At 40.5% G+C, this 27,199-nt stretch overlaps 1 protein-coding gene across 1 annotated transcript; it reads left to right on the top strand.

The window, feature by feature from the left end:
• Positions 1-8,069: 8,069 nt before the first annotated feature.
• On the top strand, positions 8,070-16,320 carry Fga (fibrinogen alpha chain). The gene is made up of 6 exons (XM_029556753.1): positions 8,070-8,182; positions 10,733-10,858; positions 11,307-11,490; positions 12,517-12,662; positions 13,172-14,396; positions 15,411-16,320. The coding sequence occupies exons 1-6, from the start codon at positions 8,129-8,131 to the stop codon at positions 16,118-16,120; spliced, it is 2,445 nt and encodes an 814-aa protein (XP_029412613.1). The 5' UTR covers positions 8,070-8,128; the 3' UTR covers positions 16,121-16,320.
• Positions 16,321-27,199: the final 10,879 nt, after the last annotated feature.

Genomic DNA, 27,199 nt, shown 5'->3' with positions numbered 1-27,199 from the left:
TGACTTTAAAACTGGGCGGGGCTGGGGGGATGGCTCAGCGGTTAAGAACGCTGCTCTTGTAGAAGACCCTGGTTCGAATCCCAGCACCCACATGGCAGCTAACAACTGTCGTCCGTAACTCCAGTCTCAGGGGACCTGACAGCCTCTTCTGACCTCCGCGGGCATTGCACGACACAGGTGCACTTACCTACATGCAGGCAATACATGCATACACATAAAATAAAAATAAGTAAAATATTGTAAAAAAGAAAAAAGACAACAATAAAGGCCATGAGGTGTGAGTGGGGGGCACAGGTGACAGTAGAGGGAGGGGTCTGAATGTGATCAAAATATATTGTATGAGATTCTTGAATCAATAAAAACATTTTTTAAAAATATGCTTCTAATTTAAGTGTTTTATAATTTTTCTCAGCTTCTTTTTGTGTCTAAGAGTTATAAACTGAATATTTATTTCTAAACTTGTAATTTTGCAAATGTTTTTAATTACTATTTAAATGTACCAACTCTCATCAGAGAACACAGTCTTGATCTTGATTTAGGGAAAGGCAAGGTTTTGCAAATTACTTTGGGACAGAGTTTTATTAGAATTCATTCACCCCATAAAATGTACATAAATCAGAATCGCTCTCCAGTAATACTAATTTTTTCCCCTTTAAAATGGAAACGAGCAAGTCGAATACAGTTATCTGCTTTTGTAAGCATGAGCTTTGGTCCAACGACACTGTAGTTACTGGCCTGTTGTGAGCACTGTTGCCAGCACTGTTGCAGGCCCACCCACCTGAGCCAGCAGGACTGCATTGCAGCAAGTTGAGGAGGAGAGGGGAGGGGTCCTTCTGGGAAGACTATCTGGCACAGGGTGGATTTCTTGCTCACCTAAATTTCTAGAAATCAATGAAGGCAGAAACTAGTGGTACTTAGTTACACCTACAAACGGGGTCACAAATGTTTCCCAAATCCAGACTTCAGGTCTTTGGCACCCACTCCACTCCCCAGGTCATCACCAGAGCATCTCTTACTGGCAACTAGCAAACCATGAAGGGACCGAGGCACAGGGAAGAAACGCACCTGAAATCGGGGTGTTGACCTTCCCTAAGTAAATATTATAGGACAGATTCGACTCTGTGATGAAAGTGGCTTTTTCAAACCATCCAGAACAGAGAGTTAAAATGTGACTAAAACAAACAAACCAACCTCAGCTAACATTGAGGAGACCTTGGACTGGAAATGTTTGTCTTCATAATTTGTTTTCTTTATGCTGCAAAGTTGTGGTAAGAGTTATATGAGATAATGCAGGAAATTGTTCCAGAGACAGTAAGTAAAAAGAAAGTGAGTTGTTTTTTGTTGGTAAGATCATCATTGCTGCATGGTTTTGAATATATCAAGTTTTAAAATATAATTTTAAAGCTGTAGTACAAATTTTTGAGGCAGGGTCTCGTGGAGCCCAGGCTGGCTTCAAACTCACTATATTGACAAGGTTAGCCTTGAACATTTGATTCCCCTGCCTCTACCTCTTGAATGCTGGGATTTCTTGAGTCCATCACTTTACCAGATTTATACAGTACTGGGAATCAAATCCAGGGCTTTGTACATATTAGGCAAACTCTCTACCAACTTTGCCACACCCCCAGCCCTGATTTTTTATTAAAAAGTTTTTACACTGTTGAGCTGGAGAGATGGCTCAGCAGTTAAGAGCACTGGCTGCTCTTGCAGAGGATCCCAGTTAGATTCCCAGCACCCACATGGTGGCTAACAACCATTTGTAACTTCCTTTTCAGGAGAGCCAATACCCTCTTCTGACCTCCATGAGCACTGCACAACACAAGTGTACTTACATACATGCAGGCATACACTTATATACATAAAATAAAAACAAATAAAGTATTTGAAAAAGGTTTTTACAGCTTATTAATCCTCTCCTTAGAAATGTATGCCATCATATCAGACCAAGTCAGGACAGAGTCTTGATCCGTTTTGCTGTTATTCTGTCTCCCAGCTCACTTTTGGAGGCAGTTCCATTGGCCTTTGCAGTGCCCTGACCTTCATTCTGCTCTGTCTTCCTTCTGCTGTTTTCTCAAGGTTTTTTCTTTTCACGCAGGCCATGTCTTGCAAGCCTGTGTTCGGGCTTGTTTTTCTTTGCCTAATAAAAGGAATCATAAATCATGCTGATGCCAGTTGTTTTGCCACCACCAAAATGGGTTCTGAATCCAAACATAGGGATGACATCTGGTGTGGTTTTACACAGTTTGGCTAGTTTTTTCCAAATTTCTGTCTTTGAAACTGTTACCTTCCCAGGGTAGAGGACATGGATGACTATTAGTTTCCTCTGAAGTAGCTGGTTGGTCATAAGCTTCCTGGTCCAGTTGGTCATGAACGTCTTGGTCTAGATGGTCACTGAGTCATTCATGATGTCAGTGATCCCTGAGCAGCCAAGGAGGAAAAGATCCCTGATTTTACTTTTAAATGAATTATTTATTTTTCAGAAAAGTTGTTAAGATCCAACAGAAGGGCACCTGTACCATCACCCAGTTCCCTTTAATGTCAGTGTCTTTCGTTGATGTGGTGTGCCTCCTGAAGCTGCAAACCCACATAGGACACATTACTATTGTCTAACTTACACTTTCTATCCAGGTTCTGCCCATTTTATGCTCATATCCCATGTCTGTCCCAAGAACCCACCCCGGATAGTGTGCTGCGTTTAGTTGTCACATCTCAATTACTTTTGCTCTGTACTTTAGACTTTAGTTATTTGTTTAAATATACAAGGGTCGAACTTAGTGTCTTGACCAGGAATTTTTTGTAAAATGTCCCTTCATGTTGGTTTTTCTCAGTGTTTTTTGTTGTTGACTTTTATCTAAATGCATAATTTTTCAAAATCACTGAAAACAAATCAAGTAGCCCACTGACTTGGGTCACGGCTTAGCAGTAGGACTTGTGCTTAACAGATGCCCCACCATTGCCAGCACCACAAAACAAACAAATCAAGAAAATACTACATCCCTCTAAAAACCATAGCACCACCTCCCCTTTACACCCAATTCTTGCTTGTGGAACTGCTAAGTGCCCTGTGGATGCTGTTTCCCCAGATCTCAATGTGTCATGTTCACAACTGGTTCACAACTGATTTTGTGTGCTAATCTTTATCCTAATGAATCCAGTAAAGGTGTATGTTAAAGCCCGGTGTGGTGGTGCACATCTTTAATCACAGCACTTGTCAGCCTGGTCTATAAAGAGTTCCAGGCTAGTCAGGGCTACATAGTGAGAGAATCCATGTCATCCGAATCAATACATCAATTGACTATTTGTATAACTGCTGTACTTTTAAGAAATAATATTTGTGCTTTAATACACATCAAATGCAAAAATACAGTAAATATAGAGAAAGCATTTGACAGGTAAGATAGATTTGTCTTGAAAATGAATTATTTAATTGATAATGCAGTTAAAACATGAAAAAAAATAGAAAAATTCAAGGACTCCACCCTTACTGATTTCTTGCTCATACATGAACACTAACATATGCCCATGTGAATGCATACAACTCTGTCTCTGTCTGCCTTGCTCTAAATCTACTTAGTGGGAACTTTATTGGAAAAGCATAAGTAAAAGACAATTGAAATTAGCTTAAGGGTTTAAAAAAAAAGAGAGTATGTTGACAAGTGTGGTGGTACACATATGTAATCCGGTAATTCCAGCAATGAAAAGGATGAGTAGGTGGATCCTGAATTCAAGGTCAGCATGGGCTGCATAGTGAAACCCTGTCTAAAAAATCAAACAACAAACAATTCCTGGATTCAATGCACAGACCCCCCCCACCCAAAAAAGTATGGTTAATGACTATTATTATGTTATAAACTAAAAGTGCTAAAAATTCATTCAGATATCTGTTAACTGGGAGAGAGTTCAGTTTTAAGTAGTGAGGTAGATTTCTTTTCTAATTAAGGAGATCAAAGGGCAATGGGGTGAGAGAATCAAGCAAGATTAAAGAAAAAAAAAAAAAAAGAAGTCTGCTGGGTTTCCTCCTTACTTTCCTAAGTGTAATTTCGAATTATTTCTGGGTATTTCAGAAAACTCTCACTTTCTTACAAGGAAATGGTCTGGATTAGAGCACTGACAAATTCTAGGAATAACTAAATATCCCATTAATCACTCTTACATAGATCATGGTAACCTAACTCGATTCTCAGTAAATGCAAACTTCTACAATATATCCTTGGAATACAGACAGTAAGGAGGCCAACAGTAGGCAGAGCTGAGCCTTTGTTAGGCCAGTCCCTACCTCAAAACCCAAGGCAAAATTCTTAGAAACATAGTCACAAAGACAACATCTCCTAAATGTTTCTAATTCAGTCATCTGAAAATCAGAAGACTTTTTTTTTTTTTTTTGCACTTTCCAATGTTGTGTTTAGTTATTGTTTAAACAAAGAATTCCCTGGTAAAGGGCCAACACTTCTTATTACAGATTCATACAGATGTTTATGTTATAAGGCACAATGACTACTTTGAGTCTTGAATTAAATCTGACATTTATAGGAATGTTTCATGTAAAAAGTCACCAAAGATGCAGAAATGATGGACTCCTCTTTTCTGTAGTGTGTGAGTATTCAAGATACAGCTTACATTTTTTTTATTGTTTTACATGACAGTATATAAAATTACAGGCCATCTTTGTTTTGACCTATCAAAATTGCGGTTTCATGTGGCCTAACCTAATGACTGTCTTTGCACTTGTTTATTTTGCAACTTGGAGGTAAAGACTCTGCATTAGTTGTCTTTTTACCTCCAGCACATAGCACAAAGGGATGAACAAATGATATGCACACAATACAGGGTAAGTTCAACTAACGAGTGTGTGAACTCCACATACTTAAATTGGTAAAGAATGGGAAGTTTCTCTACCTCTGTGGGCTATAGGTTGAGAAGCAACAAATATCCCATTTGTGCTGGATAGCTTTAGTGTCAACTTGACACACCTGGGTTGAGGAGCCTCAATCGGGGAATTGTCTCTATTGGACTGGCCTGTGGCCATGTCTGAAGGGCATCTTCTTGATGAGTGATGTGGGAGGGCCCAGCCCACTGTGGGTGGTACCACCTCTGGGCAGGTGGGCCTGTGTTGCATAAGAAAGCAGGCTGAGCAGGGTCCGAGGGAAAAAGCCAGTAAGCAGCATTCCTTCATGGCCTGTGCTCCAGCTCCTGCCTCCAGGTTCCTGCCCTGAGTTCCTACCTTGGGCTCCCTGATGAACTGCGACCTGGGAGATGTAAGCTGAATAAACCCTTTCCTCCCCAAGTTAGTATTGGTCAGAGTATTTTGTTACAGCAATGAAGAACAAACTAGGACACCATTCAAAAGAAAAGTACATTTTGATTTTTTAAATTTTTCCCCCAGGTTGTAAGCTGTAGTTATACAATGACAAATACTGAGATGACTGGCTTTATATTTTATTCTTCTTGCACAGAGTGGAGGCATATATATATAAAATGTATTTATATATAATGTATTTATATATATAATGTATATATATAAAATGTTTTTATATATATTCAGCAGTTCTGCAAAATAAATATTGCCATTCCATTTATAGACAAATAGCTCATCTCAGAAAATGTAAACATCTGCCCCATCATTCCCATGTATCACTCTCCATCATCCTGTGCTGCTATATTGTCTAGTAGTAACAGAGTGCCATGAAGAAAAGAAAAGCAGTCCTGCTTGGAAAGTACATGAGGGTGGCTTCTCTTTAGGTAGGTGGTTAGAGAAGACCTCTTAGGGGAACAGGAAGAAGCCTTGGAGCAGAGGCCGGGATGACCTGAGGGAGTGCAATGTGCAGACACCTGAGGGAACTGTGGAGCAGCGAGGATACAGTCCTCAGGTAACACTTTTGAAGATGCTTCCACAGGGTACCAGAGTGATGGTTTTCAGTCAAATTATCTCTGTTAATTTACTTCAGGAAGATTAAGGGTAGTCAACGAACCTGAAACCTACCAGTTATTCTCTGTCTGGCAATGTATTGGCTGTGCCATGTTCATTTCCCAAAAAGAACTTCCTCCAGGCACAGGAAAACATTCCAGGAGGTCGAACCTTACCCACTTATCCATGTCTAGCATTTTACCATTATAATCGGTGTTTACCAACATCTCAAGGAATCACTGTTTTCTGGAATTTCAATGGGGTGCTGGGGTTTTCTTTGAGCTCTGCAGCTGCCTCTAGAAAGCCCAGAAGAATCTACTCCAGAGCAGGAGGGCACTGCCTCTGCCATAGCTTTGATCCTTCTGTATCAAGCATCACCTGCCTATGGTCCTACAGAGGAATCAGTTCTATTTGCAACAGGGGAGCCCGTCAAGCTTTCTTGTTCAGTGAGGATCTCTACCTTTGGAAGATACTATGAAGACAAGTAAAATGTTTCAAGTCTTGTGATCTAGTGGAGAAGATGGACAATATCTGTACAATAATAAATGTCAGTGGTACATGATCTAAAGAAGGAAAGAACAAGAGACTATATTTAATTGGAGGTATTAAATCGGGTACCCTGCAAAATGTCTAGCGAAGTGTTCAGTGCTTGCTATGCACTCAGTAAACATCAGCAGCTTCTAGTGGCTTCACAGAGGAAGCAGAATTTGAGGCAAGATAGGATTGCATGTCATATAATAGGATGCCCTATTTGGATTTCACTTGAATAACAACAAAATTTTAACAAAAATATATTCCAAATATTATACAGGACAGACTTATACTAAAATACGTTAATCATCTACCTGAAATTCAAATTCAACTGGGCATCCTGATTTTTTTATTTACTACATCTAGCAAATCTAAGCCAAAGGTTTCTGTTAGCTTTATTGGTTATGACTACCAAATAAAAAAATGTATATGCATGACGTGTTTTGAAACATACATAAATTGTGAACTAATCACCATTTCGAGCTAGTTAGCATTGGCTACCTTTCTCTCATTTGGTAATCTTTTTTTTTTTTCTCCTTTCCATTGCCCCCACCCTCATTTCCTGGCAACCACTGCTGCATTCTCAAGGTCCACGTTTTAGATTTCACATATAAGTGAGATCACAGTCTTTCTATTTGGCTTCTCTTATTTAGGATGACGTCCTCAGTGTGTGCCATCACACCCAGCTTGTATATACATTTTTTGTTTATCTGTTTATCCATTAAGGAATGTTTAGGCTGCTCTCATAGTGGTGCAGTTGTGAATAATATGGCCATATTCTCTTCCAGATCTTGACTCTGTTTTCTTTGGAAAGAGGGATTGGTAGACCTTACAATAGTTGCACTGAGCCAAGAAGAAATTTGATATAAAGATCAAGAGTAGGAGAGGAAAGTCAACATGCCCAAAGGCACAGAAAGAACCAGGGTTGTCCATGGCACTTTGGGTTTTCCAGTAATTGCTACCACTTACAGAGCCCTTACTGTGTATCAACTGTGGCAATCACTTCTCTGAGGCCTTACAAGGATCAACTTCTTTGTTCATTCACGGGTCATAGGTTACCATTATTAGTATCTATAAAATAAGGAATCTGATTCACATGGAGGTAAATTAACTTGCACAGGAGCACAGAACCTTGAAATGATGTAGCTAGAATTGTGGATCTAGGGTGTTTGGCTCGAATGACTTCTGTCTTAAGCTTTTGGATAGAGAAAAAAGGTCTGTTTAACATAAGCTTACTGTAGGCCTTTCAATCATTTTGAAAGTCAGAGGAGCCCTGAATCCTACACACAGTGAAGTATCATTGACTAAATCTCTACTTCAGGGACAGCCAGACTGCCCTAGTAACCCTCACACGCCTTCAGGTACGGAAGTATGCTCACCTTTGTATCCTCAAGTCCCCTACTTCCTGGAATATGCAATCTTCCCCCAGCCGCAGGCTGCAGAATCAAACTCTAGCATTTGCAACAACTTATCGGAAACAAACAAGCGACAGAGAATTGAGCAAGAATTTCTGGGATAACAATATTATCGCCAGCGCAAAGGACACAGCCTGAGCTTTGACTGTCTAAACAGGACAAAGGTGATGATTAACCTAGCCTCCTGCAGATTTAAATGGGATGAGAGCTCAGAGTGGAAGCAATCCTCCTTTCTTTCAGTCAGAGTGCTCATGAGCCAGCCCCAGACCCAGAAAGGATGTTTTCCCTGAGTATCGCCTGTCTGGTCCTGAGTGTGGTCGGCACAGTTTGGGTACGTACTTTCCTTTCTGCCTTTCTCTGCTGTTTTTGTTACAAGGAGCTTTGAGTTCAGAGTCTATCGGTCCTTTGTTTTCATATCTTCTAAGCTTAGCTTTATGGGTACCCGACCGTGGAGGCAAATTCCTAGCCGGACTAGGGTTCGTAGTATTATGACAAGACGAAGACTGTAAGGGAAAAAAGTGTACAAATTCTTAAGGGAAGCCTTCACATCTGTCATTCAGGCGTATTTATCTGTCAGGTTCAGTCTTACAACAGTGTTGTTTGCATATTTTTATGCTGCTGGGGATTGACCCCAGAGCCTGTGCATGCCAGTAAGTTTGCTACTGAACTACACTGCCAGCTTGCCAAAGCTGTTGAATCTTTTCTTTTTCCTTCTCTTCATGTTTGTCCCTCTAATGTCTTGAGGCATTATATTAACAGAACAAGCACTCAGTAAGAACTTTTCTCTAACTTTTAATTTCTTGCTGTCTGTAATAAGCAGAATGTTTTAGGTTTGATGTAATTTTTCTAAAAGCTTGGTCTTGTTTTTGTTTGTAGTGCAGGGGACTGAACCCAGAACCTTGTGCATGCCAGGCAAGCGTTCTATCACTGAGTCATACCCCCAGCACTAAAAGGTGTTTTTGTATCTCTTTGAAGACATTAAAAAACCAAATGAGTTATCTTTGAAAACATACAGCAGAACCAGAAGAGATTAACTGGTGAGGCAGTGTGCTTTTTGGAAACATTTGTGCTCTTTTCAAATAATGTCTAAATACTGAAATAATTTCCAAAATTTAGTCCAAAAGACATATAAAGAAAGAAACTTAAATCAACAAGGCTTTGGAAGGACTCCAATCTAATAGAACATGTCAAAAATCCACAGAGCTCAACGATCTCCTAGTTAGTTACCTGGAGTTCACCTTATTTCAATGACTTTCTTGGTTCCCACTCACAAATCTTGATCTCAGTAAAGACTAAAACCTTGTAGTAAAATAGTAGGTAATATTTTTGTGGGAATAAAACTAAAATCACTGGCTAAAGACATATTTTCAATAATTCTAAGTTCTGTTGTTTCTCTTATTTCACTTACTGTCATAACTATTCGATTTTTACCCATTTTTATTGTAAGACTATTTTATTCTGAAATACAATTGAATTTATCATTATATTTCTTATACAAAAGGATTCTACTTGTTCCCTTAAATTGCTCTTATTTCCTTTCATTTCAATTATTATTATTATTATTTGGAAGTTTACAAGTAAGAATGAGGCTGCAAATATTAACTAATTATAAGATGAATTATCCCAAACTAGTCACAGTAAAATCCTTGTAGGTTGGTACTATGGAATAAAAATAGTGAAAACATAAAAGTTGTCTTTATTAATTAAAATATGAAGTCTGTTGGATAAAATGTTTTATACTCTATTTCATTTGGTTTACAGTAGAAATTTTTAATTATATTTCTAATAATAAGGTGTTCAAAAAATTCCTAGTTGATAGCCGTCACTTTGCTTTTTATTAGTTTCATTTCAAATGAAAACGACAGTTGCATGAAACACCAAACTAAAAAGCACTGGCAAGTTTAATTGGCCATATCTGTGCCCCTGATGAATGCCTGCCTGAGTCACACAAAACCTCCAAAGGTTACCATAGAAACCCAAAGGAGAAGGGGAGAGTAATTTAATAGCATAGATTTCTGCATACTGAAAGAGGACTTAGAGAAAGAACTAGGAATGTTTTCATTGTCTTTTCATCTGTAGTCATTAAAGAAAATGAAAGGACGAGATTTAAGTAATTTTGTTAACTCAAATAATTTTCCTTTGGTTAAAGATCCTTTAAAACTCCTATCTGGACTCAAACACAGTTAAGAAATTCATGTGTTTTATCTCTTCTGGGTCTCAAAGTGACTCATAAATGGGTATTAGCATTTTCTTTTTTAATTTAAAAATATTTTATTAATACTGTTTTCTTTAAGAAGTAACATGATTAGTAACATGAATGAAAGATTTTGTATAGACTGGAGAATTTGGAGAGGGAGTGAATGGCAAACTCAGTTATAAGAACGGTGACAAATTTTACATTATTATTGAAGGTTGGTAGTACAGTGTTGTCAGTAAACAATGTTCAAAAATTATGGTAAGCATAGAATTTCGAATTTATAATCTAAGATATAATTAAATATTTTTAGTTTGATAATTATATCAGTTTAGTTATTACAGTTTCTATTTATTTTTTTAACTTCCCAGACTGTAATTTTTATCTGTAGATGTTCATTAGGACATAGGTGAAGGAATATGGGGGCTGTTGAAGAGTAATAGAAAAATAACGGAAAACCTCTTGGTGCCTGGTAATGGGAGAGATCCACCATCAAGGCCTGGACACCCAGGACCACGTGTGGAGTGAGGACCACAGCTGGACCTGAAAGCAGCGGCTTGTAGAGGCCCTGAAACTGTGGCTTTTAACCTTTAATTTTCTTTCTTGAAACTTGTGGGTGTGACAGTGTCTCCTTTCTTCTGGTTAACATTGTTACCTTTGCTCTTTTTTTGTACATGATCCTTAAAGACCACAGACACAGAGGGAGGTGAGTTTTTAGCAGGAGGAGGAGGCGTGCGTGGTCCAAGAATTGTGGATAGGCCAACATCTCACTGCAAAGAGTCAGACTGGCCCTTCTGCTCTGATGAGGACTGGGTAAGCAGAGGGCATGACGAGCAGGGATCCTTCAAGTAGACATCACCAGACTATAGGCTCACACACAGGGTTCCAGAAACCTTTCCCTATAGGAAGCAATCTAGCAGCAACCTAACTCCTTACATGCTAAATTTCAGACAATGAAAGCAACATAGTCCAAAAGCATTTTGTAGTTACCTCAGGGTCTCTGGTGGGATGGACAAATGGGATCCTGAGTTCAAGGAGCCTGAGTAATTTGGTTTCAAAATTTCCCAGAACCTCATGTAAGGTTAACCAGACCCTCTTTCTAGAATTTCCCTATGGCCTCTAACTAGTTCCTTGTAGCTACTTTTGGGCCAATAGATGTTTGGAAAAGATGGGGAGGGGCAGTTCTGTGAACTGTGGTAACCTACAAGAGTGTTTTGTATCTAAGAGACAGGCCTTAAAATAATTCCCCCTTTGTTTTCAGAACCACAAATGCCCTTCTGGCTGCAGAATGAAAGGATTGATTGATGAAGTCAATCAGGATTTTACAAACAGAATAAATAAGCTCAAAAATTCACTATTTGACTTTCAAAAGAACAACAAGGATTCAAATTCACTGACCCGGAATATAATGGAATATTTGAGAGGCGACTTCGCCAACGCCAATAGTAAGTAGGATATGTCTAGTCCTCAGACTTCACAGCAAAACACCAACAATCCCAAATAATAATGATGGCTTAAAACTACTGTGATTTTATTCCAAAGTATCCAGTATGAAAATCACTAGATTTAATTAATCTTTAATCAAAGAAGGGACTTGGTATATGTTATTTTAATAGTCAAAGATGTTAGCTTAGATTGTTTAAGGTTACAACGCATGACAGAAGTCTGTATTGAAGACTAGACTTTCAGGGCATTCAAGAGCATCTGTTGAAACTAAGAAGGGCCAGACCCTTTGAACAGTTATTTTGCTTCTACTTTACAGACAAGGATTCTCAAAGGGAAAGGAACTTCTTGGAGACACAAAGTCAGAGTTCAACCCTAGATTCCACTGAACCAATTATGTAGATTTTTAAATGCAAAATATGGGGCTGTGCTTAGTCTTCCTTCCGGGACTCACCAGGACTAGGAAGTGCTGTGTTTGCTCTGGGCATGTGGAGTGAGTCCAGTGGAATCCCAGCTCCCAAAGCCTCATTTTCCTCATTCTGTCTTCCTGAGACCTTGACCAATTTAATGTCAGCAGTGGAGTACTAGTTGGCAAATGAGTGGTTCTGTGGATTCCCAGAAAGCTTAGAAACAATTTCAGAGTTATAGGTAGGAAGAAAAACTTCTCAATAGGAAAATCCAATGATATACTCAAGTCCCTTGTGTAAGGTTATTATAAAATACTTGAATGTGATTAAACTATTTTATCTTATTTCATTTTTAAAATTCCAAAGTAATTTCTTCTTAATTTATTTAGATTCTTGATCACTAGTAAGATATTGTAATGACACCCATGGATGATTTCAGTATAGAACACTGTTCAATATTCAAATGCCTAGTAAGCCTGATACTCATGGATTAAATGTCCAGAAAACAAGCAATAATCACAATAAAATGTGGAAATATTTATAAGCAATTTCTTTTTTTTTTGCTAGCCTTTATAATCAAATCAGTCTATAGTTCCCTCAATTCCAGCATTTCTATTTCAGACTATGATAACACATATAATCAAGTGTCAGAAGACCTGAGACGTAGAATTGAGATTCTGAAGCGCAAAGTCATAGAGAAAGCACAACAAATTCAACTTCTGCAGAACAATGTCAGGGATCAGCTGGTAGAGATGAAGCGCCTGGAGGTAAGCATGGGATGGTTTCTTTGTCTTTGAATAGTAAGGACAAGAAAAACACTAGCCATCTAAGTGTCCACTGTAAAAAGCAGAGGAAAGTGTTATAGCCATTATCCACTAAAACTAGATATTATTGCCCCTATACAGATGAAAAGTCCAGAGATAAGAAGGAAAGTTTTGAAGGATGAATGGGCAGTACATTACAAAAGGACATGTTCGGGACTGTCTGCCCACTGCATTACATGCCTGTGACCTTGGCCTCAGGCTCACTGAGGCTTTTTACTGAGGACTTCTTTTCTTAGGGAATGACACCTCTTTCTCTTGACCCATTCAAACTCTAAAATGGATCCAAATAATTCCCCTTGTGTATCCTTGCTGGTCTTCCAATGAGGATGCTATAGACTGCCTACAAGTCAAAGAAATGAAACCAATTTCCAAAATGTAAATCAACTACTAGGAACTCAAAAGACACAATTCATTTCTTGATGTCAACCTTTCCTGTGTCTTCCTCTCTTCAGGTGGACATTGACATTAAGATCCGCTCTTGCAAAGGGTCCTGCAGCAGGGGTGTAGTCCATGAGCTGGATCTAAAGGATTACGAAAACCAACAGAAGCAGCTTCAGCAGGTCATTGGCAAAGACTTACTCCCCTCAGGAGAGAGGCAGTACCTGCCAATGATAAAAATGAGTCCGGTTTCTGACTTGGTTCCTGGACATTACAAGAGCCAGCTTCAGGAGGCCCCTCCAGAGTGGAAGGCATTGACAGAAATGAAGCAGATGAGGATGGAGCTGGAGAGGCCTGGCTGGGGTGGAACGACTGGAGGCAACTCTGCAACACGTGGACAGGGATCAGAGGCAGAAAACCCTGGGAACCCTGGACCTGATGGTGCAGGACATTGGCCTCCTGGGAGCACTAGGCCAGGAAGTGATAGAAATCAGAACCCAGGAACCACAGGATCTGATGGTGCAGGACATTGGCGTCCTGGGAGCACTGGGCCTGGAAGTGATAGAAATCAGAACCTGGGGACCACAGGATCTGATGGTACGGGACACTGGAGTTCTGGGACCTCTGGATCGGTGCATGGTGGAAATTGGAATTCCGGAAGTTCTGGACCTGGAAGTTATAGGCCAGATAGCACCAGCTCTGGGAGCACCAAGCCTAGCAACCCTAAATGGGGTGAATTTTCAGAGTACCACACAGGTAAATCTGTCACTTCTAAAGGTGACAAAGAGCTCATGATTGGGAATGAGAAGGTTACCTCTACTGGCTCAAGTACCACCACACGTCATTCATGCTCAAAAACTGTCACCAAGACTGTGACAGGTTCTGATGGTCGCCGAGAAGTGGTAAAAGAAGTGATCACCTCCGATGATGGCTCTGATTGTGGTGATGCCATTGACTTAGACTTGACGCACAGTTTTGGTGGCAGGCTAGGCGAACTGGCCCAGAGATTCCCTGAGCATGCTGGTTTCTTCGACACTTCTTTGAGTTCACTCTCACCTGACATCAAAGAGTTTGGCAGTAAGACCCACGTTGATTCTGGCTTCTTCACAGACATAGAGGACACTCGCTCCCATGTACCTGCATTCTCTTCTAGTAGTAAAACCTCATCTGTCAGAAAACAGCATGTAACCAAGAGCTACAAAATGGCAGATGAGGCGGGAATGGAAGCTGGTCCTGAAAGCCTTGGAGACCTGCACACCACCACCAAGAGAGGCGGTGCTAAATCGCGCACATCCAGAGGTATCCACACTTCTTGGGAGTAGTCTTCCCTGATCTCCTCCATTAAGTTAACATCTCTACGTAGTGTCCTCAAGCATGTTGCACTTCTTTCTTAACCCTCTATTGTGCCCTGTTGAAATCACACTTTTTTGGTCTGTTTTTCATGCTAGACTGTAAGTTCCATGGGGGCAGGGACTTTGTCATTGTGTCTGTCTCTGTATTCCCAAATGCCTAACAGTGCAGAGAGTCATTGTTCAATAAATATGTGTTAAACAAATGAACGAATTCTTCTGAAATTCGATTTTGAGTCTGTTTAACCAAATTCATTGAAAATGTATGCTACTGGAATTGTCATCCAACTGTCTGACTAATCATAAGTTCAGTGTATGCCTCAGTTGATGTTTAGATAACATTAAAACCAAGTTCTGTTAGAATCAATTGATACTTAACTGCCTTTGATGATTATTTGCTGTAAGAATGTATAAGTGAAATTCCAAATTCATTTGAGGAAAGTTTGCATTTTGAAGACATAAATTGTCTCTCATGTGATTAAAATCATATCTCAATGTAGGTGCATGCTTTTCCCATGGGAGGAGGGAAGGGAGCAGGGAAGGAAGGAAGGAAGGAGGGAGGGAGGGAGGAGGGAGAGGGAGGGGGGAGGGAGGCAGGTGGTACCCAGGCAGAATTCTGTGCTCAGTCTCTCTCGCTGGGCTCTGGGCTAGGCGCTTGCCCTCTCTCTAGCTGGCTCCCAGGCTCCAGCCCGAGGCTCTCCCAGCCACCGACTGCGCACCCGGGGGGCGCCCGGCCAGAGCTCGCGCAGCCGACGCGGGGCTTTCGGGGTGCACCTCTGTCAGAGTTGTGGCTGGAAGGAAGGAAGGAAAAGAAAGAAAGAAAAAAGGGAGGAAGAAAGAAAGAGAAAGAGAGAGAAAGGGAGGAAGAAAGGCATACTTATCTTCTTTCATCTGGGCAATGCCTATCTTTATTTATTAAATAAATCAGAGTAGCTTCTTCCAACCAGCTTAATTTTTTTTTTAGACTGTGATGATGCCCTCCAAACACATCCTTCAGGTACCCAAAGTGGCATTTTCAATATCAAGCTACCTGGATCCAGTAAGATTTTTTCTGTTTATTGCGATCAAGAGACCAGTTTGGGAGGATGGCTTTTGATCCAGCAAAGAATGGATGGATCACTGAATTTTAACCGGACCTGGCAAGACTACAAGAGAGGTTTTGGCAGCCTGAGTGACAAGGGGGAAGGGGAATTCTGGCTAGGCAATGACTACCTCCACCGTCTCACTCTGAGGGGCTCTGTCCTCAGGGTTGAATTAGAGGACTGGACTGGGAAAGGGGCTTATGCAGAGTACCACTTCCGGGTAGGTTCTGAGGCTGAGGGCTATGCCCTGCAGGTCTCCGACTACCAGGGCACCGCTGGGGATGCTCTGATAGAAGGTTCTGTGGAGGATGGAGCAGAGTACACATCTCACAGCAACATGCAGTTCAGTACCTTTGACAGGGATGTAGACCAATGGGAAGAGAACTGTGCAGAGGTCTACGGAGGAGGCTGGTGGTACAACAGCTGTCAGGCCGCCAACCTCAACGGTATCTACTACCCTGGGGGTACCTATGACCCCAGGGACAACAGCCCTTATGAGATAGAGAATGGGGTGGTCTGGGTCCCCTTCAGGGGAGCAGATTATTCTCTCAGGGCTGTTCGAATGAAAATCAGGCCCCTGGTGGGCCAGTAGGCCGGAGCAGCAGGGTGTGAGGGCTTGATGATCTTGTTCAGCAAAGTGGAAAGATAGTAAGGACAATGAAGGAGTCAAGATTCTTTCCAGCTTTGAAAAAATTCCCAGGTGCTAGTTTATTATTCTTTGTACTGTAGCTAAACGCAACTGAGACGTATTACTATTTTGAAAAATAAAAGTATACATTTTTAAACCTTAAATAGCTCTATGGGCTTTGCAGTTTTTATATGGCTATGCCAGAGGGCTCCACACTCATGTGCTGCCTGTGTGGATCTGAAGCCCCATGACACACATAAGTGACACACCTCCAACTCACTGATAACTGGATAAAAACTTCTTCTGAACTAAGGGAAGTTTCATTTCTTTCAGACAGCAGTGAGTTGAGTCATCTCTGTCCCCACCCACTTTCACTCACTCATGTGCCTCCACCAAATGTGAGTTGGGATCAGAACATATTTAGGTTTTCATAATAGCACACTATACAGCAACAGAGAATTGATGTGATTATGAACAGGAAAGATCACTTCTTTCTAATTAATTTTGAGACTTTTGAGGTTATTATCAAAAGATTAGGTAGACTTTCAAGGTAGTAAACAATAGCCAATATTATCAGAATCGTAATAATTAGAGTTGCAGTTAGATTGTAAGAAAAGATACCGAACAGAACAACTCTTGGCTATTTACTTTGCCTTTAGCCTGCTCTAGGTCCCTTTTCTTGAAAATTAGTGTGTGTGTGTGTGTGTGTGTGTGTGTGTGCGTGTGTGTGTGTGTTACAGGGGAATTGAACCTAGGGTGCCACATATGCTTCCTGTGCTCGGCAAGCACTTTAACACTGAGCTATCATTCCAGTGGCTAAGTGTCTGGCCTTGAACTTGTGATCCCCCACCTCAGCTTTCAGAGCAGCTGGGATTATAGGCCTGTGCTGTCAGACCAGGCTTGAAATGATTCATTTGTCTTCTCAGTCTCTCATTCCCTTGGAAACCTATTTCAATGTGGCTTTTAGCTGCCTGCCAATCTCTAGAAAGTGCTTGCCTGAGTCAAGAATGATGGCTGTGCAAACTCTAAATTGAACACCTTTCATTCTAGCCTCTTCCAACTAGGCTTCTTTTTCAACACCTGCTGCTGTCTCACCTCCAATCCTGCCTCCCGGGTCTTTTCTCTTAGTTTCTTGTGTACCACTCTTTGCCTTTTTCAGTCTTTTTCAACTGGCAGTGTCTTCACAGGGCTTCTTATCACAGCAATGTCATCATTCACCTTTTTACCCGGGGTTAGGGTTAGCCTGTGAGCCTTCAGCAAGGCAGAATTATTTCTTGTTCAGAGAACACGCTTCAGGAAGCCAACATTCCTGACTTGGCTTTAAAATTCTGACGCTTTCTTCCATCGCCCAGTTCACCCCACAGTCTAACAGTGAGTCCCCTGGAAACCCCGGTAATAAGACAGCCTGTAGGGGAAGTCCATGCCTTCTCTCCCTCAAGGAATTTCTCCACTCTGTCCCATCCAGTACTTCCACTTATGCCTTAACAGATTGGCACAGGTGCAGGACAGCTTAAGCCTGTTCTGCTTTCAGCTTGGTCACAGCTTAGCCCAATTAAAATTAGGATTCTGTTAATAAGAAAGAGAGAGATAGCTGGGCGTGGTGGTGCACTCAGGAGGCTGAGGCAGGCGGATCTTTGTGAGTTCAAGGTCAGCCTGGTTGTTCTACATAGTGAGTTCCAGGACAGCTGGGGCTACAGGGGAGACTTGGTCTCAGAAAGAACCACCCCCAAAAAGAGAGAGGGATGTGGCTGAGATTCAGAATGATAGGTTCCTGACCAAACCATGCTTCCTCACTCCACAGGCAGTCAGTCCCCTTTGTCTTTGGCTATATGACACCAATGTAGCTTCAACGGCCCTTACCAGCCTAAGCAAGTGAAAAACAATGAGTTTAAGTCAGAATTTCTCAGCCACACGTATGAACACTTTGACAAACTGGTCCATTTCCACCTTCTGCAACCACTCACTGTACACTGTTATATTGCATGTTTTACCAGCATTGGAATACCTGATCCTTTAAGGAACCTGCCTGTTCTCACACACTGCCCTGTTTACTTCTTTAAATACAGCTCAGTTAATGCTGCTCTGTGAGCTATTTCCTAGCCTACCATAGAGCAAATTGCATTACTATCCGAGGCTTGCTGTTTTTGTTCATATCTCAGAAATAATTTCATCTCTCCCTAACTTTAAGATATTTACATTACTTTGGCACTAAATTGTGATTTCTTTTAGGGCAGACCTCATTTACGCAATGTATTCTCTTCTTAAGAACATCTCACCACTCTAAGACTGCAGCTAAATTTCAAGTGCGTCTTGATGTATTTTAGTTTTTTTTCTTTTATAGTTATGTTTAACTAACCTAAAACTTTTTTTAAATGTTATGGAAAAAATCTACTTTTCCTTTTTTCCTCTTTTCCTTTTTTTATTTTTTGTGGATGGATACCCAATTATATTGTGATTGTGTGTCAAGCTGTCCTTTGGCCATAGAGTTTAAATATCAATGTCAATTTCATTGTACAAAATTTTCTTTGGATGTATATATAGATTCTATTCTTTGGTTATACATCCATTTATCCTTAAAATATAGCACTGGTGTTTTTTTGTTTGTTTGTTTGAGGAAGGATCTTGCTACAAATCCCACACCAGCCTGGAGCTTGTGAGTTTCTTTCTTCAGTGCTCTGAGTCCTTGGATTATTAATGTACGCCATTAAGCCAAGCTTTGAAGTCTGGTTTTTAGATGAAGCGTTCTCCCTTTCATCCCTTGGGGTTTACTTTCTTCCTGCCTTCTTTTCTTTCTTTTTCTTTTTTGTTTTTAGCCTAGAAAAATTAGGCTTCATTTTTACTTTTATTTTCTCTAGGGGCTACTTATAGACTTTTTTGCATTTTATTTTTATTTATTTTTAAATTTTGGAATTTTTTTATTATTCCAAAGAGAGGCATTTTTAACACATTTTTCCAGAAATAACTTGAAACATGTTATATAAAAATATACATAGAATGGGGCTGGAGAGATGGCTCAGCGGTTAAGAGCACTGACTGCTCTTGCAGAGGACTCGGGTTCGATTCCCAGCACCTACATGGTGGCTACGAACACTCCAGTTCCAGGGGAATCCAAAGCCCTCTTCTGACTTCCATGGCATTGCACGACATGGGTGCACTCACATACAAGCAGGCAATACACTCATACACATAAAATAAAAATATAATAAATAAAATATTAATATATATATAATGAAGCTTAAAGGGGAAAAATAGGAATAAGAAATCTAAGACCAAAGGATTTGCCAAAATGGGGTCAACTTTGGTGAAATAATGAAGGTTTCTATTAGCTCTGTTCTTTTTTTTTTTTTTCCAGACTTTTTTTTTTTTTTTTTTTTTTTTTCTTTTTGAGACAGGGTCTCCCTGTAGCCCCAGCTGTCCTGGAACTCACTATGTAGACCAGGCTGGCCTTGAACTCACAGAGATCTTTTTTAAAAAATTTGTGTGTTTGTGCATGTGAGTACGTTTTTGTGAGTGTACTTGACTATGTGTGGGTGTATGTATTTGTGTGTGTGTGTGTGCGTGTGTGTGTGTGTGTGTGTGTGTGTGTGTGTACTCATCTGTGAAAACCAGAGGTCAATATTGGATGTCTTCTTCAATCATTCTCCACCTTATGTTTTGAGACAGGGTCTCTCACTGAGCCTGGAGCTTGTTGATTCAGCTAAACTAGCTGGCTAGTCTTAGTCTTCCCCTAAGTTTTGAAGGAATTAGGTGTGTCCATTTGCAAAATGTATTCAGCTCTACTTTTAAATCTTTTGACAAAAACTCATAAAGGACAAAAAGAAAAGAATTCATTAATTTCTAGAACAAAATTTAGGTTGACAGGCACATACAAATGCCCACTCACATAACATTATTTCAGGGCTTTTACTTTTTTTTTTTTTTTTTAGGGCAAAAGCTAAATAATACACCTCCTTACCCCATATAAACAGAACAAAAGTTTCCAACTTTATCTTTGCCCCATAATCTCAGAATCCCCCTCCCTTCACCTGTGATGTACCAGATATCTGTCCAGCCACACAGAGTATGCTCAAATAAGCTCAGTCACTTCACGGCCATGACAACAGGCAGGCTTGCTGCATTTTCCTCACTGGTGATAATGATGGTCAGCACTACTGTAAATTCTGTGAGTTAGACTTTGAATAAAAGTGAGATCTCCAGATTTGACGTTCAAAAAGAGCCATGTATTGAGTTTATTCAAGACAAAAAAGGAAAATTAACTGGGATTGAAATTTGGCAAAGATCGCTTGATGACCCAACAACCAAACAATAACCAACTCTCCAATTATCAGCTTCAGTCACAGAGAAAAAAAACAATTTTCTTTCCTCAAGAGCAACCATCTTGCTTTCTTCTCCCTACCCTTTGGCAAGAAATGTGAATTGCGTTTTCTATTTACTCTAAATACCGCAAAGACCTCCAGGTTGGGTTCCTTCTTCCCAGGCCCTTAAGGTAAGTTTTTAATTTAATTTAATTTAATTATTTAATTGAAAAGTGTGTGTGTGTGTTCCTGTCTGCATGCATATATGTGTGAGGGTGGACATGCACGCATTTGCATATGTGTATGGAAGTCAGAGGTTAATAGTGAGAGTTTTCCTCTCTCGCTCTCCTACTAGTGGTCAGGGTCAGGGGCAGATGTGTCCAGGTTCTTGGCCTCTTATCCAAAGAATTGAAAACAGGGGCTTAGACAAGTTCACAAAAATATAAGATAATTTATTCAAAGAGAAATACTAGTACAGACCAGAGACAGATACACTGTCAAGATTGACAGTAGGCCACGTGACTGAGGGTACTGACGGGTCCCAGTTATTATTTGGGGCTTCCTTTTATGGGGTTCAACTGAAGCCATGTTTGGTTGTTAAACAGTATAGTAGCATAGGCAGTTCCCTATTTTGTTTCATAGATTAGGTCATATAATCATATAAATTTTTCTACTGTACATGTCACTTCCCACAATGCATCTAATTTTAATCAATGAATGCCCAATTGTATATAAGAATAAGATGATAAATAGGGGATTCTTCATAAAAGTTCATTTGAGGGACACAGTTTGGCTTACTGCACTTGCACCCCAAACTGGCTCTGGTCGGATCAGCCCTGCTAGTTTTCCTGCCTGGATATAGTGGTAATGCATGTCAATAGAAACTAAATTTGATTATTAGCAGCAAAGAAACATATACTATTGTTCAGAGATAGTAGTTCATGTAATGGGATGCAGGTGAGGGTTTGGGTAGGGTTCTGAGGTTGCTGGCTACATTGTTTGAAGAGGGGTATGTATGTGTGCATAGTATGTACAGGTTAAGAAACTTGGCTGCCAAATATATTATTACCAGAGTTTGTGTGTGTGTGTGTGTGTGTGTGTGTGTGTGTGTAAAACCCAAAGCAAACAGGGTCCCAGGATGAACTTTCCCCTGTTCTTACCTGCTTCAGCTCTCCTCCTTACCTTTTGAGACATAGTCTCTCTATGAACATGGAATTTACAGATTTAGCCAGACTGGCTGGTCAGTAAGCCCCACGGATCCTCCTGTCTCTCTCCCTCCCCAGAGCTGGGATTACAGACATGTGTCACACTGTTCCTGGCTTTTTGCATGGTGCTAGGGATATGAAATCAGACCCTCATGTTTCATGGCAAGCACTTTACCTATGGAGTTACCTCCCTAGCCAAAAGGCTTGGGGTTTTTTCTCCTTCTCTTTCTGAAGCTACTGGTGATATAGGCAAAGAAAAAGCAATTCAAACTACCACCACTACTGTCCACAGCAACAATGGCCATGAAACCCTTCATAAAGCCTTTCCTGTTGTTCTGGGTATTAAATGCTGCTCTTGCCTTCCTAACACTCTCACAGCATCTCCCAAACTGAAATTTGTTTGCAGAAAAGCACTTTCCTCCTCCCCAACCAGTATTCTAAATTCTGTTTGTTACCTGAATGTTTGCAAATATAAACAGCCTCTTCTGTCCTCTGCGGGCATTGTATGACATGGGTACGCTTGCCTACATTCAGGCAATACACACATATACATAAAAATAATAAATAAAATATTTTTTAAAAGTAAGACAAGCCTCTTACTACTGAGGTCAATTTATCCTTTGGGCCTGTTGCCTGATTCTGATCTGAGTAAGAAAGACTTAAGCGGCTGCCAGTTAAGATCTCAGGAACCCTCAGCTGTAATCCTAGCACCCCTTCTATGAGATGGCAGGTGGAGACAGGAGAGTCACTCAGAAGCTCCTGGGCCACCTAGCCTTGAGTATGCTGTGTGGCAGAAACAAAAACTGAGTCTGCCTCGGCAAAATGTATGGACCGAGGTTTCCCCAAATCACCACGCACATATCATGGCATGCTCATGCCCACATTTGTTTACACATACACACACACACACACACACACACACAGTCTCTCTCTCTCTCTCTCTCTCTCTCTCTCTCTCTCTCACACACACACACACACACACACAAATACTAAATAAAAAATCTTAACCAGAGAAAACTATTCCTTAAATACCTTTTGTCTGAGAAAAATATGTCATTCAAAAGAAAAAATGCCACAAAAGTAGGATGTTGAGGAAACAGGAAAGGTGCAAAAGTTGAATTTCACCAATTTAAAAAAATTTATTTGTGTGGAAAAGCTCCTAAACTTTGCTCTCTTCAGCTCACGGCATCCAATGAAGACTATGAAAGTTATAGATCCACAGCTACTTTCCTAAGGCCATGGGAAAGCCTGTCCTCCAGAGCGCACGGCTGGCCATCCTAACATGATGCTTCCTTTGTTTAAGTCTTGGTCTCCTGCATTCTGAAACACAGCAGTCCTAGAGAGCTAAACCAGAAGCAAGCGCAAACTCAGTAGTACCGGAGCAGCATTGAACAGCCTTTCCATCACGTGGTGCGCTAAGAACACAGCCAGGAAAATAGTGTCCTGTGGAGGGATGGGCGTCGAGGAGGCTCTGTGTTGGGGCTCCATGCAGCAGTAGGGGGCAGGGAGACACACTTCATACCATGGTTGTATGAACAAACAGGGAGATGGTTTATTCCCAAAGAAGAATTTTTTATAAGCAAGAAATTTTCAGTTCACTGCTTTCACAAAGGAAAATTCTAAACCCTTTTGTGGCTGAGTTTCACATTAACTTTATTTGCTTAAAACCTAATTACTATCAGTTGGAAAAGAAGTTCACCTCTTCCTCCTTGGTAAAACTTTGTCCAAAAACCAGGACGCTATTTCCATAACTCTAATTCCAGGGAAAGTCAATGATCTCTTCTGACCTCCACAGGCACTACACGACATGGGGTGTGCTTACATACATGCAGACAATACACATAAATATAAAAATAATAAAATATTTTTAAAAAACCAGGACACACACACACACACACACACACACACACACACACACACACAAATGTGAAATCAAGTTTTGATGACCTCATTTGTTCTTATCTAAGCTCCTTAAAAACTGTAGCAAGATAAAAGGATTGCTGCCTCCAAGCCTTTTGAGATAACAAGTGATGAATAGAGGAAATCCACATCTCTTTCACTGTCAGGTGACTATATCCCATAAGCATCCCTCAAAGCAAAAATTATAAGTACTTTTAGTAATAACCAAGAATACAGGCTTATCTCTTCCTTGCCCCTGCACTGGAAGTTATGGCTGTGGGGGACACTCAGATATACATATATATGTATATGTTCAGATGTCTAAGTCCAGACACAGAAACAAGCATCTATAACTAAAACCTTTCTGGTTTTGATTGCTATTCAACTGTGATTATTTAACAGAAAGTGAAGTTTCAATAGCACCTGTCTTAACCCTATTGCTTTACAATTGTAGTGTATCTTCCTTAAAAATAAAAGCATGAAGTTGAGCCTGGAAGCATACCTGTAATCCGGAAGCTGAGGCAGAGGGATCGTTGGTTTGATGACAGCAGAGGCTACATAGCCAGGTTCAGACTAGTTTTACTACAGGACCCTCTGCACAAAAGTCCCCAGACAAAAATGGCATCTTCAAACTGAACCTTCTGCTAGGCTGATTGACTAGAACTTCAATGATTGTGGTGAGTTTAGAATGTTACAGGTCCAGAGCCTAATTATAATTTTTCTTAGGCTATTTTTAGCCCCCTAAATAGCCATTCCTTGCCCACCTCCATGTCTAGCCTGACATCCTGTAATTTTTGGAGTATATAAACTTAAAACCCTACTTTCCACCAACCAAAAGGCTAAGAGTGTCATCAGGTGGCATCTGAGGCTGATAGCTGAGGTTTCCCCACCTCGCTGAAATCACCTACTTCGTCTTTCTACCAATATATCTGAAAAGTGCCAGAATTTATGACTTTCCTTGTTCTGTTATTACAAAAACTTCATAAAACTGCTTCTATGGAACATAGAATTTGTGGTGACTGAAATCTGTGTTCCTGAGTAGTGACACTCAGATTTGTTTCCAGACTAAACTCTCTTATCCCCTTCCAGGTGAGAGTTGTGCTTTTGTATTGACAAACCTGTCTTAAAATTTTTTAAAATTTGAAAAGCTGGGTGATGATGTAAGCCATTCATAGATCACTCAGTTATGTGCATAGAGAAGAATAGACAAAAGGTAGCAGAGAGAGAGAGAGAGAGAGAGAGAGAGAGAGACCCTTGAGTTTGAGACATAACCAAAGGCATGTCTCACGTTCTCTCTTGGGGCTCTGGTTTTTGTTTTTTTGTTTTGTTTTGTTTTGATTTGTTTCCCCTCTGCTGTTTTGTTTCAGTTTTACTTTTTAAATAGCGTGTTTTTTTCTTCCCCAAGCCATCATCACTTCTCATCCTTCCAAGATTAGGTTTCATTTCAGACCCTCCATGCATCTGGGTTGGGGGCCCTGCAGATACCTTCTTTGAGAGTCTTCTGGTGTCTTTGAAGATGTATAGAGACCCACTCTTCTTTTGTCCCTGGGAAAGTTACGTCACTTGAGGGTTTGGGCATCTTGCCCAGATTTGTTCTTTTCCCTGTTTGCTTCGGAGTACTGGGATTTCAGGCATGTGTCATCACACTCGGCTCAGGTTTGGACTTCTTAGCTGTCTTTTTCCTTGGTGGACATTGTAATAACAGTCACGTCTTTCTCAGGAATACTGGCCACTGGGTTCCTTTTCCACATGGTGGAAAGCTCCTGTCCTCCTGTCTTCCAGGAGGCAGTCCAGGTCTTCAAAGCATCTGCAGTCAACACTGTTGCAACCAGACCTACCTGCCATAGCTGCACATGTTGACTGTTCATCATCACTGTGTCACTGTATCTGCATCTTCCTCCGAGCCTTCACTATCTTGTCGATTCTTTACAGGTCCCCTCTCATTTCTAACATGAGGAGATGACCCAAGTTTCTTAGAGGGATGGCCTGGATCACTTCCATAATCTTCATCTGCATCATCAGATCACTGGACTATCAATAATCAATGACCTTCCTTGTTTTTCACAGGAGATACAAGTATTATCAAACCAGAGCCCATGGAGAAGCCTAAGGCTTTCCCATCTACCCTGTGTGATCTTTGGCTTAGGATCCCTGGATCGCTAGAGCCCTGTCTTGCAGCTCTTCAAGACTAACCTAAGCATTTTGGGGGCAGGAAAAGTACAATTGTAAATATTCCTGTCACAGACTATAATACTGAATTAGGGATTTTGATTCAGTCATGAATATAAAAGACGTCCAGTCACATTCAAGATCACGTGCAAAAGAATCCATCTCCATCTTTTAGCTGGGAGCTCCTGCATGTCTCTTTTAGTATGCTGTAGGATGTCAGGCAGTGTTCTTAGTCCATTGCTCCCCTACCCCCCGCATGTGTGTATGTGTGTGTGTGTGTGAGTGTTTCCCCTGTATGTGTATAAGTGCACCATGTGTGTGCAATGCCTGTAGAGGCCAGAAGAGGGTGTTATAATCCCTGGAAATGGAGTTACAGATGGTTGTTAGCTGCTACGTGGGTGCTGGAACCGAACCTGGGTCCTCTGCAAGAGCAGCGAGTACTCTCAACCTCAAGGCCAACTGTGCAGCTCCATTGCTCTTTCCTTAAGAATTAGAACTGCATTTTGTATCCAGCACCAAAGGAAACAATGTGTATTAACCCTATACAGAATGGAACACTTAATGTATAATGGCCCTGAGCATCTTTGTGAGTTAGGAATCTAATTTTTTTTTCAATTTAAAGAAAATATTTATTGAACAGCTGTAAAACAACTCCTACAAGATTGACTTTTCTATAAAACTGCAGCTACATAATGCATCGCATCTATCATGTTAAAAATTGCATTAGACACAAATATAAAAACCATAAACAAGCTACCATTCTTCAACCATTGATCAAAGATAAAATGCCTAAGGAACAGCATGGACGACTTGCAAAGTATGGGCTCTTTAAGCAGCATTAAAAAAAAAGAGAGCACAAATGGATGAGTGTTCAGTTACAGTGAAGTGAACCTTTGACACTAGGAATAAGAGCATTTTGTCACAAAGCATTAACACAGATTATAAAACTGCGTAGTGTCAAAGGAACGGAACCACCAGCACTGAAACAGCTTTAGCAACTCGGCCATGAGTGCTCTACAGCTCGTCCCTCTGTCACCCGCCACTGAGCACGCTGGCAGAAACTCTGAAATGAATGAAAGAAAAAAAGAAGGAAAAGAAAAGACTCCTTTTATTTCTCTCTTTAAAATCAAACAAAATAAACAGCGATTCTGTTACACTAACATCTTCAAAGTACATCATTTGTACAAGAGAATTTTTAGAAATTATTTATTTAATAACCACATACTTAGAAGAAGCATTTCATCACAACAGCATTGACATATTCAATAATAGCTCCAGAGCTAAGATGCATCTGTTTCAAAACTGGCTGGAAATTTTCAGGTTTATAGTTGAATTAATACAGTTATACAATATTGTACTCGGTATAAGTCCTGTTTGCATATGTGTCTTTAATGTCTATGTATCTGATTATTACTAGTCACAGTCGGTTACACGTGGATCCTTAGTACCTGAGTATGGATATAAAGTCATCAGGT

Source organism: Nannospalax galili, unplaced genomic scaffold (assembly GCF_000622305.1).
Source record: "Nannospalax galili isolate Female #2095 unplaced genomic scaffold, S.galili_v1.0 scaffold305, whole genome shotgun sequence".
NCBI classification, from domain to species: Eukaryota; Metazoa; Chordata; class Mammalia; order Rodentia; family Spalacidae; genus Nannospalax; species Nannospalax galili.
Note: the sequence above shows the minus strand (reverse complement) of the source record. Positions and strands in the feature narration are given on the sequence as shown.

Excerpts from the sequence above, each read along its gene's own strand:
- Fga (XM_029556753.1), top strand. The coding sequence starts at position 8,129 with ATGTTTTCCCTGAGTATCGCCTGTCTGGTCCTGAGTGTGGTCGGCACA. Across the intron at positions 8,183-10,732 it reads GTGTGGTCGGCACAGTTTGG|ACCACAGACACAGAGGGAGG; the intron begins GTACGTACTTTC and ends TGATCCTTAAAG. Across the intron at positions 14,397-15,410 it reads TAAATCGCGCACATCCAGAG|ACTGTGATGATGCCCTCCAA; the intron begins GTATCCACACTT and ends TTTTTTTTTTAG.